Raw genomic sequence first — 17,660 nt, 5'->3', positions numbered from 1 at the left:
TAAAACATCCTCCCCAAGGAGAACCGTGTGTCCCCTTCTACTGTTGTCTTCTGCCAGCAGGTGAAGAATTTTTGTTTAGTTTGTTTGGCACCCATTACTATTATTGGTTTTCCTCCCTGCTCTTGGTGTTGTTTGTATGTGTGTGTTTTTATTGAATTTTTTTATATTACTTTAAATATTACTTTAATTACTTTTTAGTGCTTTAATATTTGCTACCTTGAGGACCCCATTTGATTAGAAAGGCAGCTTACATGTTTTAAATAAATAAAATAAATAATACCCCACCCAAAGTGACGCATTAATTCAGATAACTGCTTAATTTTATAAAGAACGAGCCTACAGCAGAAGTAAGCATGAAACATTCTAGGGTGGCTTGTGAGGTAGTTTTGGTAAGAGGGCCTAGGCAGAAAGGAGTGAAGAATGGAAGGGCAAAGGGGACTGTGGAGAACAAAGAGAAGATGGATTCATTGCATATTTTGGTCAAATTACAAAGTGAATCTAAGTAACCTAATGGTTTCTTACCACTGTGTACATGTAACCACTTGGTAAGCTGCTTATCTGTACTGTTGCTCCAAGTGGCCTCTCCCTCTCTAGAATTTGATCAGGTATGGAAACATGGTAATCATTGCCTAATTATTTAGCAGGATGTTATTTTTATTGCTAATATTTAATTTTATTAAATGTTAAGATTATACTTAGTGTATTACAGTGAATTGGGCCTTGTCTGCTCTCAAAAAGTCAAGATACTAGACTGTAACAAAACAGAATGTAAATGATGTACTGACAGTGCAATCTTATGCAGAGGATTGTAGTGTGAGCCTCTCATCCATGAAATAATTCGGGGCAGGGGAGAAAAAACTGGAAAATTCCCTCCGCTAATAAAATGTCAGTGGTAGGGGGTGATATGCTGTAGAACCTTTGTAGTTAGGCACAAAAACCTATAAGGAAAAAAGCCATACAAATTCAAATTTATGCAGTCATACTTTGATCCTGTTCCTGCCCTCTGGAAGGCAAAAAAAAAAAAAAGACTTGCTTGGTTGCATGCTTCCTTAAATGTAACTGGCTGGAACACAGGATGTTCACTGCATTGGGAGCTCAAGCCATCAGGTCAAAAGAGGAGCCGGTACTGCAGAAAGAGGTGCCGGTAAAGTGTGCCAGCACATACCACCAGAAAAAAAGACCTAATCATACCTGCTGAACCCTTCTGATCCTATGTCCCCATGGCCAAATCTCTCTTACTCTAAGATTTCAGCCTCTAGTATCCATCCAATATGATAATCTGGTTTCTATATGAATCTCACTCCATTAACAGATTTTTAAAAAATCTTGTCAGCCAATCCTGCTCTAAAAGGCACAACTCAAACCAGGTTTTCTTCGATGAAGTTTGAAAAGGAATATAACTTTTACAGATACTGCCTTTCAAACCACTGCATTCATTTCCATTATCTCTTCTGTACTGCAAAAAAAAAGTTTGGCTTCCAATCTATAATTTCAGCAAGAAATTGGGGGACAGTTGGCAAAATTAGAACAAAAAAAAGGCAGATCCATGTTTGGTGAGCCTTAAAACAGGATAGATAAGTTGTTCTATATCTTGTCTATGGCAGGGGAAGGGGTTAGCAAACGGAATCCATGGATTTGCCAACGTGAATATCTTAAATATTCTACCAAGTTATATGAAACATGACTGTGAACACAATCTGTTGAGTGTTTTCTTAATGTTTTACACTTTGTCCTATAAACTGCTTCTGCACTCCAGTGTGAAGGTCCTGCCCCATGTCCTATCCCATGCCCATGTGTGTTAACAGAAGAACCCACCCCAGCACCCACCCTTGCCAGTAATATGCCTGACTTCCTTCCCTTCAGCAAGGGTCACTGCACTGCTTCAAGAGGAGAACTGTTCCAGGGCCTCCTCCAAACCCCTGCACTACATTCTCCAGTTCCTTTGGCAAAGCTAGTTTAAAAGCAAGACATTAAGCATTGCTTAAGTTAACAAGAAGTTTTCTAGGCATAAGATTGTGCTGCAAGTCACAACTCACATTACTGCAACTTTAGTTGTGCAGTACAATTGAGGCACCAAAAACCACTCAGAAGAGCTGACGGTGCTTCTTTCACCTACCTAGCAAGGATACAATGCGCATGTTCCTCAGAGTGGTTGCCCATTTAGAGCCACAGAGGTTTACTGAATTCATGCCCATGCTCATTCTATTTTATCATCACACCGTCACTGTGAGACACAGGGATGCTTCCAAAATCAGTTTCAACCAAATTTTGACCCAGATTCTGGGTCCTGAATTACTTAACAAAATGCAATAGATGCATTAAAAATTCATTTTCCCTTTTATTTTTGTATTTCACACAGAGCATCATGCGTGTCCAATTTGCCACAGTTTTCACTTCCTACATGTCCTTCCCTTCCCTACATAACCAATGGGGATACATGCAGTGAAGGGGGGGGTGGACTTTGCAGCTCTGCTCCTGCTCCTTCCAAGAACACAGCAGACTTGGGGAAGTAATAATAATAAATCATAATACTAACAGCGTTTATATACTGCTCTTCTAGATGGATTAGTGCCCCACTCAGAGCAGTGAACAAAGTCAGGGTATTATTATCCACACAATACAGCTTGGGGAGCTGGGGCTGAGAGGAGTGGTTTATGCAAGGCCACCTACTGAGCTTATGGCAGTAGTGGGATTCGAACTGGTAGAGTGCTGATTTGCAGCCCAACCACTTAACCACTACACTACAGTAGCTTTGGTTTAAAGTAACCAACAGAAGGTGTTGTACTGTGTCTGGTCTGGGAGAGGGAAAACGAGTTTAAACTGGACCCTTAAGCAGAGCCACTCCATGACATGTTCATTTTTTGTTCTATACTACAAGCAAAGGACTTGAAACAAAATCCCACACACACACCCCACCCTGCTCCACCCCCTCTGAGTTCATAAGTCTGGCTTTGTCAATCTTTGTAGGGTTAAACAAAAAAAAAGACTAAAGTTTTCTTTGTCAATAAAAAGAACATACAATGGCCATAAATTGCATCATGAGTTATTTGCCATGAGTTATATCTTTTGATGGATATGCAAGCTGCCATCTAATGCACTGTCTTTCAAGAGAAATCTTTTGGTAAGACATCGCAACATGTGCTTAATGAAAAAAATGTGCTTAATGAAAAAAAATCTAGGTACAGGGTTTTTTTTTAAAAAAAAAGCTGGAAAGATTCCTGGCGATATGCTTCTAAAAATGCGGCACTGCGATGCAAAAAACCAAACCAAAAGAACCAACCTCCTCTTTGCAACACGATCACATGACAAGATTTTAGACTTCTTTCCAGGTATATTTTTATGGGGATTTGTATCTTGCACACTCCGGCGCTAAAGACAGCTCACAAAACTGTATAATAAACACTGCAGTTTTTATAACATGCACATACACATAATTTTTAAAGCCATTCAACACTTAAAATTGGAATTTGCAACAATAGTAACAACCCACTCAAGAAGCACCTGCCATAAAGCATCTTACCATCCCACTTATTGGTTAAAAACTCCATTAAAGAGGAAGGTTGCATGTCTTGTACAAAAGCAACAGAAATTCCTCTGTTACCCTTGCAGAAAGCTGGTACCATTAGACAGGAGTCATCTTTGAAAGTACTGCATCTTGCAGTTGTTTCGTTGAGATCCCGGCAAGTATAGCAAATGGCCGGTAGGAGGTTCAGTTTGCTCCCACCACTGCTGCAAGGCTAGAAGTCAAGCAACCCTTACATTTACCCTGCTAACAAATGACACTATTATGAAATAAAAAAGGCAAGCTGTCAACTGTATTGTTGGCTTCCTGGAGCATGCAGTAAGATCTGACCCAGAGAAGCTCTAGAAGATACGTTTCTGCATGGGCACGCACTCATTTTAAGGTGCACTGTGCAGTCACATGGCAGCCAAGGGGAACTGCTTCTTTTTAAAAAGGGAGAGCTAAAAGGGGTCAAAATGGAGCTGCAGGGGGAAGAAAGGTTCCTGCCCTTCCCAGATAATGTTTTCTCGCTTGAAAACTAAGTAAGAGGGGAGTTATTTCACTGATTTTGCTGCTCTATGTGGAGAATCTGTGCTCAGATTCTCCTTGTGAAGCAGCAAAATAACTCCCCCTCCGAGGACTGTTTTCATACAGGAAAAAGGGTTGTGAGGAAGGCAGGACCTTTCCCTCCCCTCGTGGCATTGTTCTGAGCTTGTCTGAGCTGTCCTTTGTTTAAGAGAATCAGTTCTCTGCAGCTGCCATGTAATTGCACAGACTGAGCTGCCCTCAGAAACTGACCAGTGTGCCAACCCTGGTGGAGTGCTGTCAAGTCATAGATGACTTATGGTGACCTCTGCTGTGGTTTTCATGGCATGAGTTGAAGAGTCTCTCTACACGAGATGCCTGAGTGCATGTACATTGAGTGCATGTTCATCAAGTGTAGGGAGACGCAATGTTTATTTATTTATTTATTTCAAATTTGTATTCCGCCCTCAGCACAAGCAGGCTCAGGGCGGATAACATATTAAAAATACAGTAACATTAAACATTCATATTAATTAAAAACACATTTAAAACAAGATGGTGGCCAGCCTTCACAGGGAGGGTTTTATATACCCCCTTTTAGCCGGGAAGATTGGTTTTAAAAGACAGAGCCCACAGAGATTACTCCTCAGAGGGTTTGTTAATTTCATTTTCTCCTCCCAGAAGGCTCTGTCAATTTCACTTCTCTAGTCTAAAACTGTGTGGGATCAGAACCAGAGGGCAGTGAGGAATGGAAATGGGCTGGAGCTGCCTTCTAGAGCCAGGCTTGGACCTGGAGAGGTTTTAACGGGATGAAGTTTCCCTTCTGGCATTTCACAGCCCCTTCACACAGCTCCAGTGTATAGCAAAGCCTTTGCCCTGTCACCAGCTCTGTCTTTTTAAACTACCCTTCCCAGCTACCATTGCATCTCCCAATACGTGTTCTTCGCATCACAGATGTCTCGTGTAGAGAGACTCTAAGAGAGGTGGTTTGCCATTGCCTGCCCCTGTGTATTGACCCTGGCTGTTCTTCATGGTTTCCCATCCAATTACTATCCAAGGCCAACTGTGCTTAGCTTCCAAGATCTGACGAGATCAGCTAGCCTGGTCTATCCAGGTCAGGGTGTGCCAACCCTAAGGGGAAAGGAATTGTTACAAAGAAATGTCCTAAGAAGAACAGAAATTGGAAAAGCAAACATATGTTTGTTTTGGGGTTTCAACGTGTATTTTTATTTGAACTAAAAAGATTTGTTTGTGCACAAGCTCAAGTTAATCACCATACTCAAGAACAGCACTTCGACTTGATGATTTTATGAATGGAAATAAGCGTTGAGGGCAGGTAAGAGTCCTAATATTTCAACATAACTCCTTCACCTGCTGCTTGTCCTGCCACGTATCTTCCTCATCATCCGTATGACTGTCATATACTCTAAAAAAAACAAAAAAAAACTGGTTCACTTGTTTGTTTCCAGAAACCCAGCAACAAGCAAAGTTCTGATACAGATGTGATAAATTATGTGACAACAAATTGATATAAGTAAATAGTGTAGAGCTCTTTGCAGCTGACATATCCTAAAAACATGGAATGATGGTGGCAGAAATAGCTGGCTTTTGTTGACCCCTAGTGAGGTTTTCAAGGCAAGAGACTAGCAGAGGTGGTTTGCCATTGCCTGCCTCTGAAACCCTGGTCTTCTTTGGAGGTCTCCCATCCAATTACTAATCAAGGCTGATGCTGATTAGCTTTTGAGATCTGATGTGATTGGTCTTGCCTGGGCTATCCAGGTCAGGGTAAAAAGTAATAATAATATTTGATTTATATGCCACCCTTCAGAGCGACTTAACACCCACTCAGAGTGTTTTACAAAGTATGTTATTATTATGCCCACAACGAACACCCTGTGAGGTGGGTACAACTAAGAGAGCTCCTAGAAGCTGTGACTGACCCAAGGTCACCCAGCAGGCTTCAAGTGGAGGAGTGGGGAATCAAACCTGGTTCTCCAGATTAGAGTCCCGCGCTCTTAACCACTACACCAAACTGGCTATCAGATGTAATAGCTATCCATAAATTGTTCTTTCAGCTTAAAAGTCCCAATTCCCATGAGCTTTTTACCAAATACTGAGCAAATACACACCAAAAATAAACACACATTTATTTTCTACACAGGATAATGTGACTAATACATAATAAGAAACAACTATATCTGTGTAATTATCTTTCTGATTCGTTGAACATGTATAAACAAACAGCTCATCCAAGTAAAGCACAAATTATTTCCTGCTTGACCACAACCACTCTTATTGTGCAACCTACATCAAGCCATTTCTCACTTAATTTTGATGGGTTCAGATCAAAAGGTGCCATTCTGTTCAAAGTGGGTCTGCTCATGGGAAAGTCAGTGAGGTGCAGAGGCTAGAGTGTCAAAGTATGATCTGAAATACTTGCGTTAAAATCACCACTCAGCCAAGATGCTTACTAGGTGTCAGGATCTCACCACTGCTAAAGTGAGATGGAATCACCTTAGAGAAGGATCTCCCCCCAACAGCCCATGCTGCCCCAGAGATTCCAAGTCCTCAGAAGGAATCCCTAAATCTACCATGTAATAGCAGCCTCTACCCAGGTAGCCAGTGTAGATGGAGAACCAGGAACCCACCTGAACCTTTATAGTTCCTTATAGAGTCCTGAACCCTTATAGTTCCCTACTGTGGGACCCCAAGAGAAAGGTGGTGGCAAGCCAGAGCAGGAGGGGAGTGCACACCAGCCGCCTGGGGAATCCAGTTACCTTGCACTATTCAGGAGGGAGCACAGCTGATTGGGCTAGGGGTCCAGAACAATGATGGTCTTCCTTGCTGGTTTCCCCGGTTCTGTGGATGGCTTCTCCAGTGATCCATACTCAGCTGCCAGCATTTAAACTATGGCCCCACCCCTCTTGCTTGAGTGAAAGTGCTAGACTGTTTGGAAATGGGATACTGGGTGACCTTGGGCCTAATCCACCTCACAGCTTTGTTGCAAGAGCAAAATGGAAAAGAGGAGAATAATATTTGTGACTCTGGCTTCTTGCAAGGAAGTGCAGATAAAACTGCAGTACAGAGAAATGAAACTCCTTCCTGAAATGGAAGATTCCACATGGATTCAAAGGGCACTTTTGAAACTAATTTATGAGTTTATTTATTTCTCATGTTTGCTTTTAGCCTTCCCCCTCACACACCAAAAGTTTTAGAGGGATAAGGAAAGCAAATGGTCATTACATTGGGGAACAGAACCTCCAGAGCCACAAACAAGGTATGGCATGTGCTTAGAGATCAACACAAAAGAAGTATGTAGATAATCAAAAGGTGGAATTACATTTTGCAAAGGATAAGGATGTCTGCCTCTGGTCAGAAGGTTCAGTCCCCATTAGAAGTCTCTGTTTCGAACCAAATCAGGAGACTGGTGAATTTTCAGCCTGGCATTCGTTGCATTCGTTATAGGATTAGCAGCACTAATAAATCACATAAAATTAGGGCACAGAAAACAGAATGAGCTCTCGGCATTTAATTTAGGACTGAACAATCAACAGGGGAAAACATCCGTTTATTGTGTGAAATAACAACAGTAGACATTTTGAAACCTGAGGGCATTGTTATTGGCCCTTCTTAAATTTGTTTTTTTATGATGGGAAGAAGGCCCCATATTTTGGGGGGGGGACAGGGCTGGGCTGTGCAAAAGCCTCTGCTGCAACGCTGGTGAGAAACAGCCAGCTTTGATAAAGCAGGAGAAGAAAGTATCCTGCACGAAATTCTCCTGAAAAGACAAGAGACTGATTTCTAAAAAGAAGTTGATTTCAAAGCTTGTATAATTTAAAATATCTCAGTGAAAAGATGATGAGCTGGTAACGAGGAAAGTACATTGCATTAGCAAATAGGACAAGAAAGCCCAAACAAGAGCACCATTCCTCTGGCAACCATGGAGACCTGCTGTAATGCTTGCAGAGACATTTCTTCACTAAAATGGCAAGTACAGTACACACAAGGAGTGTGCCTTATGCCAGACACGGCGTGCTGGGTTCTTTTTTAAAGTGCAAGCAGCAAGATTAACCTTACCTTATAGTATAACTTTTACTGTAGTCTTTTATTTCATGGTTCTTATGAAAAGATGTACAATTTTGAATTGCCATCTCTGAATATCTGTTGGAGGCAGATAAATCTTCAGAGGTGATGCCACTGAGTTCTTCCTGAAGATCTGAAATTTTATATGCATTTGTCAGTAACAGGCAAAGGAAGCACTGTCTAAAGTTCTCACAGAGCACGAGAAAGAACAAGACACTATTTTTCTTTTTCTTAAAAAAAGTGGGACATCTTACGCATTAGCAATGAGAAAACGTACTCCAGTTTGACACAGTGCTAGAAACCTTCCAACACAGCATAAGCCCTTACTATATAACTGCTTCTATTAAGCGTCTTCCCTTGGGAGCTGGTTCAGCACTTTAGTGCTAAATTGGAAGTGCCAGGAGCAATACAGAAAAAAAAGATACCATATTTAGCAGGCTGGTGTGCAATGTTACTTCATGAGGATGGCAACCCTCACACCGATCCTAGAATTCTCCAAGGCTGCATGCAGACTCTAATGGGTTCTATTATTTGCCCACCCAAACACCTTTTCCCACTTCTCTTTTCTTCTTTGAAGAGATGGAGACAAAAAGAGAGAGCCCTGCTTGAACAGAACTGCCATCTCACCAGCAGTACCTTTCTCCCCAAGGCCCAATGGAAAAATAAGCAGGAGGACTGCAGAGCAATGCTACATCTGGACCTACAGTTCTTACTCTTCCATTCTTCCACTAGCTGCATGCCAAGGCAGAGAAAATAGGAGGGGTAATGTTGCCTCTATTACAATATCCTAAACTATTTACTAGTTTAAAAAAAAAACATGGAACATGACAATGCAAAGATGAGCATAAAAACACAGGCTCAAAACACAGATAATCAAGGGACTGAAAATACATCTTTGAGAATGGGCGCATACTGATCTTGCGTTAAGTACCTGCACTGCTTTGCAATTCGCTTTCTAAATCTGCTAAAGCTTGTTGATCCGTACTATCTTCCAAGGAGGGATCATCACACTCAGTGACATCAATGTTTTCAATTTCTGAAATTTCAGAAGCAGCTCGAGACAAAGGTGCCGTAGCTGAGCTTTTGTATCCTCTCTGAACGGCTGAAGAAGGGCGAGGAGTGTGCTCTGAGGTTCTGTAGCAGGGTTGGTTTGCTGAAAAAGGCCTCAGAACAGCCCTTTCTGAAATATATATACAATTTGTTGTTAATAAGGTGACACAAACCCCTCGTTATGTAGAATTCTCCTATTCAGTTCCATTTTTAGTCGAGAAAATACACTACATGTGTCAAAGTATCTGAAGCATGCCCTGTAAATCATCTAGATAAAGTGATTTACAGTGCAATCCTAAACTGAGTTATATCCAAGACTACTGATGTCAATGTGTAGGGTGTAACTCTACTTAGGATTACTCTGTTAATGACCTCTTTATACTTTGCATTTTTAATGTACTCTTAAGATACACCAAGGATGTGTTCTCATCTTCCAAGATTCACTGGGGGGCCACTGTCCGATGCAGGCTCTTCTCTGCTTTGGTGCCCCTTACTACACAATCCCTCCCCAAATAAATTTCCTTGGCACTCAGTTTTTAGATTTCTTTGAGTTATCCAGTGAAAACCATCTTATTTTTTCAAAGTTTTTAAATACTATTTAAAGTTGATTGGATGGGATTTATTGCTATTGCTCTGGAGCCATTGATGAAGTTTCATTAGTTATGAATTTGTACTTAATTTCTCTTTCTGAGCTGCCTTGGAGGCCACATGCAGAAAGGCAGGATATAAAGTATCTTTAAAAAATATTTTTATTGTACACAAACATCTAGAGGTGAGAGCATTCAAAAAACATTGTACATCATATCTGTACACTCAAAGTTTGGCTGTGGGTAAGTGTCCACTTGTTGGCAAATTAGGATTTGCTGCTGTTTAACATATACCAAATTTTTACTTACATAAGACAGGATATTACTAGGGTAATTGTTGTTAAAAGATACTCAGTCAATTCATGAATTTCTGTAAGACGTACCACGTTGAATACCTCTTTCCGTCCCCAAGGAAGACCCAATACATTGATTAGGATCAATCTGCTTGAGTGCATATGTGAGCCAGAAGAATGCAGCATTAACTGAATGGCTGCACAGGGCCTGTGCACACTGCACTATGCACACAATGAGGAAGGGTATGGACACACACAAATACTATAGAGGAAGCCTTCTTCTACTACAGAAGAGAATGGAGAGGAAATGATGCCGCAGGCCACTGAACTACACTAGCTTACTTAAGTCCTACAAACGGCCACCCATCCCACCAAGATACTGCTCAGTGTTGCTCATTAGTAGGGGTGTGCAAGCCAAAAATTTTCGGCTATAGCCGAAAGTAGAAAGCCGAAAGAAGATTCTCTATCGTTAAAGCCGAAAGCCGAAACAAGTATCTTTTTCGGCTTTCGGCTTTCGGGATTCTTTCGGCATTCTTTCGGCATTCTTTCGGCTTTTTTCTATGGGAAAATGCCTCCGTCTTCCAGGATGCCTGGAGGAGGCATTTTCCCACCGAATAAGCCCAAAATTGGTGGGAACCTTCCTCTAACCCTTCTCTAACAACCACCCAAGTTTCAGACAGATTGGACATTGGGGGGCCATGTTATGGCCCCCCAAAGCAGGTCCCCCTATCCTCCCATAAGAAAGCGAAGGAGCAGCATATTGTTAGCATGCTGCTGCTCATCTTTCTTCATTATTTCCTATGGGGAAAAAATGAAGAGGCAGGCTTCCTTTGCCAGGGGTGGCATTTTGCATGCAAAATGCCCCCTTACCCTCAGGGGCCCTTCTCCCACCCCTCCTCCCACCCCCCACCAAGGCTCAGCCTGCTCCCACTTGGGGGGGCCATTTCATGGCCTCCCCAAGTAGGTGCTCTAATCTCTACCACTGACAGCTGGGGGAGGCTTGTGTTGCCAGGGGTGGCATTTTGCATGCAAAATGCCCCCCAACCATCTGGGGCCCTTCTTCCACCCCTCCTCCCACCCCCCACCAAGGCTCAGCTTGCTCCCACTTGGGGGGGCCATTTCATGGCCTCCCCAAGTAGGTGCTCTGCTCTCATCTCTACCACTGACAGCTGGGGGAGGCTTGTGTTGCCAGGGGTGGCATTTTGCATGCAAAATGCCCCCCAACCCTCTGGGGCCCTTCTCCCACCCCTCCTCCCACCCCCCACCAAGGCTCAGCCTGCTCCCACTTGGGGGGGCCATTTCATGGCCTCCCCAAGTAGGTGCTCTGCTCTCATCTCTACCACTGACAGCTGGGGGAGGCTTGTCTTGCCAGGGGTGGCATTTTGCATGCAAAATGCCCCCCAGCCCTCTGGGGCCCTTCTCCCACCCTTCCTCCCACCCCCCACCAAGGCTCAGACTGCTCCCACTTGGGGGGGCCATTTCATGGCATCCCCAAGTAGGTCCTCTCAGCCCCTAAAGGCCACCCCTTACAGCCCCACACAAACCCAATTCCCCCCCAGCTGCCACACACAGACCCAAATCCCCACATTAGCCCCTCACAGACCCAAATCCACCCCCACCTGCCCCACACCCATAACCCCAGGAACAGGCTGGCAAAGGCCAGCCCTCTCCCTTTGTTCCCTATGCTGGGAACTTCTAAACTCTCTTTCCCTGGGCAATTCTGCACAGCCCAGGGGTGCCACAATGGTGGGCACACTTCTGAGTGCCAGCTGGTCCCTGTGAAAGAGCACCTGAACCACAGACACCCTCCCTCAAATTCCCCCATCACCTACAGAGATGGCTAGCCAGCCAGCCCCATTGTTCCCTATGATGGGAACCAACTGCACAACAAAGAATAAAACAAGAACAACACAAAATAAAGTTTTAAATTTTTTTTTCTCCCTTCCAAAGTACAAGTAGGCAAAGCATTATGACACATTACACCAGCAGTCCCCCACACAGAAAAATAACACAACTCACTTAACATCAGAGAATCACAAAACACGATTCCTGTCAAAAACACTTTATTTCTTGAACAGCTTTAGGCTACACAGCAGGGGGGAACACCAAAGGGCATGGCAGCACTATCTTACACAAAAATAACACAACTCACTTCACATTAAAGAATCACCCCAAAAAATTGCTGTCAAAAGCAATTTATTTCTGTAACTGCTTTAGGTTACACAGTAGGAAGGCACCACAGAGCAGGAAAGCAGTGTACTACACAAAAATAACACAACTCACTTCACATCAGAGAATCACACAAACACAATTGCTGTCAAAAACGGTGAAGTGGGTTGTATTATTTTTTGTAGTACATTGCTATCATGCCCTGTTGTGCCCTCCTACTGTGTAACCTAAAGCTGTTCAAGAAATAAAGTGTTTTTGCCAGGAATTGTGTTTTTGTGATTCTCTGATGTTAAGTGAGTTGTGTTATTTTTGTGTAAGATAGTGCTGCCATGCCCCTTGGTGTTCCCCCCTGCTGTGTAACCTAAAGCTGTTCAAGAAATAAAGTGTTTTTGACAGGAATCATGCTTTGTGATTCTCTGATGTTAAGTGAGTTGTGTTATTTTTCTGTGTGGGGGACTGCTGGTGTAATGTCATAATGCTTTGCCTACTTGTACTTTGGAAGGGAGAAAAAAAAATTTAAAACTTTATTTTGTGTTGTTCTTGTTTTATTCTTTGTTGTGCAGTTGGTTCCCATCATAGGGAACAATGGGGCTGGCTGGCCAGCCATCTCTGTAGGTGGTGGGGGAATTTGAGGGAGGGTGTCTGTGGTTCAGGTGCTCTTTCACAGGGACCAGCTGGCACTCAGAAGTGTGCCCACCATTGTGGCACCCCTGGGCTGTGCAGAATTGCCCAGGGAAAGAGAGTTTAGAAGTTCCCAGCATAGGGAACAAAGGGAGAGGGCTGGCCTTTGCCAGCCTGTTCCTGGGGTTATGGGTGTGGGGCAGGTGGGGGTAGATTTGGGTCTGTGAGGGGCTAATGTGGGGATTTGGGTCTGTGTGTGGCAGCTGGGGGGGGAATTGGGTTTGTGTGGGGCTGTAAGGGGTGGACTTTAGGGGCTGAGAGGACCTACTTGGGGAGGCCATGAAATGCCCCCCCCAAGTGGGAGCAGTCTGAGCCTTGGTGGGGGGTGGGAGGAAGGGTGGGAGAAGGGTCCCAGAGGGCTGGGGGGCATTTTGCATGCAAAATGCCACCCCTGGCAAGACAAGCCTTCCCCAGCTGTCAGTGGTAGAGAAAAGAGCACCTACTTGGGGAGGCCATGAAATGCCCCCCCCAAGTGGGAGCAGTCTGAGCCTGGGTGGGGGGTGGGGGGAAGGGTGGGAGAAGGGCCCCTGAGGGCTGGGGGGCATTTTGCATGCAAAATGCCACCCCTGGCAACACAAGCCTCCCCCAGCTGTCAGTGGTAGAGATTAGAGCACCTACTTGGGGAGGCCATGAAATGGCCCCCCCAAGTGGGAGCAGGCTGAGCCTTGGTGGGGGGTGGGAGGAGGGGTGGGAGAAGGGCCCCTGAGGGTGAGGGGGCATTTTGCATGCAAAATGCCACCCCTGGCAAAGGAAGCCTGCTTCTTCATTTTTCCCCATAGGAAATAATGAAGAAGATGAGTAGCAGCATGCTAACAATATGCTGCTCCTTCGCTTTCTTATGGGAGGATGGGGGGTCCTGCTTTGGGGGGCCATAACATGGCCCCCCAAAGTCCAATCTGTCTGAAACTTGGGTGGTTGTTAGAGAAGGGTTAGAGGAAGGTCCCTACCAATTTTGGGCTTATTCGGTGGGAAAATGCCTCCCCCAGACGTCCGGGAAGACGGAGGCATTTTCCCATTGAAAAACCGAAAGAAAGTTGAAAGAATCCCGAAACGTTTCGGCTTCTTTCTTTCGGCTACCTGAAACGTTTCGGCATTCCCCGAAACGTTTCGGTATTCCCCGAAAGAAGCCGAAACACTTTAGTTTCGGCATTCTTTCGGCATTCTGAATGCCGAAACGCACATCCCTACTCATTAGTCTGGACAGGACTGAGGTCCGACAGAAAAGCCCTACCCAGTTGCAACTTCTAAAGACTGCCCTTCCAACTCTCACAATGCAACTGTGCTGTTGACTTTATAACTTTTCACACCCTAACATAATGATCATTTAATCAAAATACAGCAGCTTAACTTTAATTTCCCACGCCTTCATAGTTGCATTCAGAAGAGATTCGGTACAGCAAACAAAATCTCTATATTAAATAAAGAACTTAACATACTGGATGCAGAGTTCATGTAGAATGCAAATATGCTGCTTTAGCAATGCTCTTACCACTGGGTGAGATTGAAAAGGAAGCTCTAGTCCTTGGGCTCTGTCGTCCCAGCCTGCTTGAGGGTCTGCTAAGCTCCATTGTGAAGACATCCTGCGCTACAGTTTCATCAGCACACTCACTAAAGCTGAAGTGCCTGATCCATTGCTCAGACCCTGAAGTTGGAAAGGTAGACAGGGTTAGAACTCCCTTGCAATACATTTAAGTGTTCAGACATCACGCTTCTACCTTAGAAGGCAGCCACACCGATGATGCATTTGCATCTGTAGCCTATTCCACCCCAATGCTTTAATAGTGCTACACTGCTAGGCTGCCAACTTATTTCCGTGATTTTGGAGTGCTATCATATTAACAAATGAAAAATATGGTCTTTTTAAATAAAGGAGCAAGAGCTTGCCCTTCTGGACTATAACTGTTCAAAGACCCCTCCCCACCTATTGGCTTTGGAAAGGTTTGGAAGGAGGAATGTGCAGACTTCCATCATAAGCTGCAATTCTAAAGACACTTCCTGGGAGTAAGTACTATTGAATAACATGGGACTTACAGCTGAGCAGACCTCTTTAGGATTCGTCCCGTCCCCCCCACCCCCGCATCCAGCATTTTCAAAAACATTATTTAAAAACAAATTCTCCACTTCAAGCTCAAATCAAGCCCCTGCCAGCCACTCACCTACTCTGCCCTTTCAAAAACAATCCTGCCCGTCCACAGCAAAAGGAAAACTTATGGAAAAAACATAGGTCTGTTTAGGCGGGGTGTGTGTGTATTCAGACAATCATGCTACATTCCTGCCTGCACTTCAACAATAGAGACCGGTGGCAATTCCTGTGAGAACACCCTATTTTGCAGCAGAATGCTGAGCATCAAAGGGAAGGATTTGCCTCTTCATCGTGGGAACAAAACCACAAAGCACAAGGAAACAGGGCAACAACAAGCAACAACAGGATGCAAAGGTAATAATTACGGGGTGGGGGTGGGTGGGGAGTGAACGTACAGCAGGATTGTTTTTAATGCTGCCCCACCCCACTATCCCTTTGTCAGCCTGTTTTCCACCACAGCGTGTACCTGCCGATACTCGTCTTCTTCAGGGTCTGTGTGTGGGTGTGTGTGGAGGTGTGTGGGGGTGTGTGTGGGGGGGTTACCGGAGGAAAAACTAGGTGGATCAATGGTTTAGAGGGAGGGCTGTGTTCTGTGAGATTTTGGTGCCAGTACGAGCAAAAACAGCTGCCCCACCCTGAAAAAAACAGTCATGATTACATTGTTCATTCAGAAACCCTGGATTCAAAACAGAGATGGAATTTTTTCAGTGCTTTTTTCAGTCCTAATAGAAACACCATGAAAAGCTTTCTTTTCAATTTAACTTTAAACAGTAGAAGAGAGTCTAAGCATTAATATAATAATAACTTTTGATTTATATACTGCCCTTCAGGACGACTTAATACCCCCTCAGAGTGGTTTACAAAGTATGTTATTATTGGTTGTTGTGGGTTTTCCGGGCTGTATTGCCGTGGTCTTGGCATTGTAGTTCCTGACGTTTCACCAGCAGCTGTGGCTGGCATCTTCAGAGGTGTAGCACCAAAAGACAGAGATCTCTCAGTGTCACAGTGACACTGAGAGACTCTGACACTGAGAGATCTATGTCTTTTGGTGCCACACCTCTGAAGATGCCAGCCACAGCTGCTGGCGGAACGTCAGGAACTACAAAGCCAAGACCACGGCAATACAGCCTGGAAAACCCACAACAACCATCGTTCTCTGGCCGTGAAAGCCTTCAACAATACATAAAACTGAGTTAGTTTGTTCATTCATACAATGACTTCTGACCACTAATGGTGCATTCGCAATTTCCCAAAGAGGTTAATACATACTACTATTTTAAAAAAGAATCAGGCCTTTTGCAAAGTTTAGCTTGAGAGAAAACCATTACATTTTCAGGTGACCCCAGCACAGGAGTTGCACCAATTTACGTATGACTTACTTACACGCACAACAAGATACCTTAGCCTTGACACATGCAGATAAAGATGCCACTGTATACCTGAAGATATAATGGAGGACAACAAGCCCTAAAGCAGGGATGCTCAGTAAAATGTAAAGCAGGGATGCTCACGTAAAATGGAGACTTCACTACTGCATTCCTACCTAAAAATGAAACATCACTGCTTGGAGATTGTGTTCCCGTGTGGGGTGAAGGAAGCAAGTCCAGCATGACCTCCTCAGAGTTTGTTCTCACTGCAAAGAATCCCTCAAGTCCTCGATACGGGGTTCTAACAGGTTTCTCTTTTAGGGCTACTTCTTGCAACAACTGGGATGACAAGAGAGATAGGAAAGATAAAACTGTTGGCTATTTTGAAGCCACGCTGTGTGGATTTTCATAGCATGCTGTATTTTAAAAATATAAAGCCTTCTATGGTTCTGTGCATATAAAGCTTAACCATGGTTACCTTAAGCCTAGTTAAGATCCCAAATGGACAATCAAAACGAGATGTGGTTGGTCCTGCCCCCAGAGGATGCAAGTAGGGAAACACCCATCTAACTTTGCTTGATACTTTAGGGTACAAAGAGATAGGTATGGGTACAGAGAGGCAGGAAAAATATGGTTTTCTCAATGCACATTTAATACTTAACTACGATCAATGCAAATTTATGAGAAGCCACTTCAAGTCTCATTTTCTTAGTGGTCTTCCACTAAGTTTCAACCGTGATTAAGGGAAACAAATCACAGATAAGATTTGTCTGCACAGGACTTACAAAGCATATGACCTTATCCATACAACTGTTCTTTAAAATGTCATAAGACAATGAAGAAAACATCAAGTTATCCACATGTATTATCTTGGCTCTTCTCATGCAGCACAGATAGTTTAAGTAGATTTGGAGATATTGAAATTTGCTTAGGATTGCCTTGATGCATAAAAATGAAGTGCCGATTTTTCAAAAGGTCACAAGAACTGGAATGCCTTCACTATTTTAACCTAGGATCAATGCCTACCTTGCAAGGGATGTAGAAACCATACAAACTGCCATGTACTGCAAAATATATATATTAAATGCTAATAGTATATAAATATTCTATAAATATGCTAATTATATGGTGCAATACCTACATAACAGCAATTCACAATAACAATATCAAAACAGTTCTCCTCCAATGACCTAGAGAAGACTAGAGGAGGGCGAATGTCATCCCAATCTTCAAGAAAGGGAAAAGGGATGATCCTGCAAACTACAGGTCAGTCCACCTGACCTCTGTCTCAGGGAAGATACTGGAACAGATATTAAAGGT

At 43.7% G+C, this 17,660-nt stretch overlaps 1 protein-coding gene across 3 annotated transcripts in view; it reads right to left on the bottom strand.

Moving 5' to 3' along the window:
* Positions 1–3,439: 3,439 nt before the first annotated feature.
* Positions 3,440–17,660, bottom strand: part of ZBBX (zinc finger B-box domain containing) — a 57,045-nt gene continuing 42,824 nt past the window's right edge. For 2 of the 3 annotated variants that reach the window (XR_008597323.1, XR_008597324.1), the window contains exons 16-21: positions 16,517–16,679; positions 14,380–14,532; positions 9,042–9,290; positions 8,105–8,243; positions 7,368–7,503; positions 5,370–5,453 (exon numbers count right to left, since the gene is read on the bottom strand). Coding sequence is in view for 1 of the 3 variants with exons in the window: in XM_054983391.1 (XP_054839366.1) it covers positions 5,381–5,453; positions 8,105–8,243; positions 9,042–9,290; positions 14,380–14,532; positions 16,517–16,679 (777 nt within the window). In the remaining 2 variants the exon portion in view is untranslated. Of the gene's footprint in view, positions 5,454–7,367; positions 7,504–8,104; positions 8,244–9,041; positions 9,291–14,379; positions 14,533–16,516; positions 16,680–17,660 lie in introns of all 3 variants that reach the window. The other variant, XM_054983391.1, reaches the window with a different exon arrangement.

This window comes from Eublepharis macularius, chromosome 6, assembly GCF_028583425.1.
Source record: "Eublepharis macularius isolate TG4126 chromosome 6, MPM_Emac_v1.0, whole genome shotgun sequence".
Taxonomy (NCBI): domain Eukaryota; kingdom Metazoa; phylum Chordata; class Lepidosauria; order Squamata; family Eublepharidae; genus Eublepharis; species Eublepharis macularius.
This window is presented reverse-complemented; position numbering and strand designations above follow the sequence as displayed.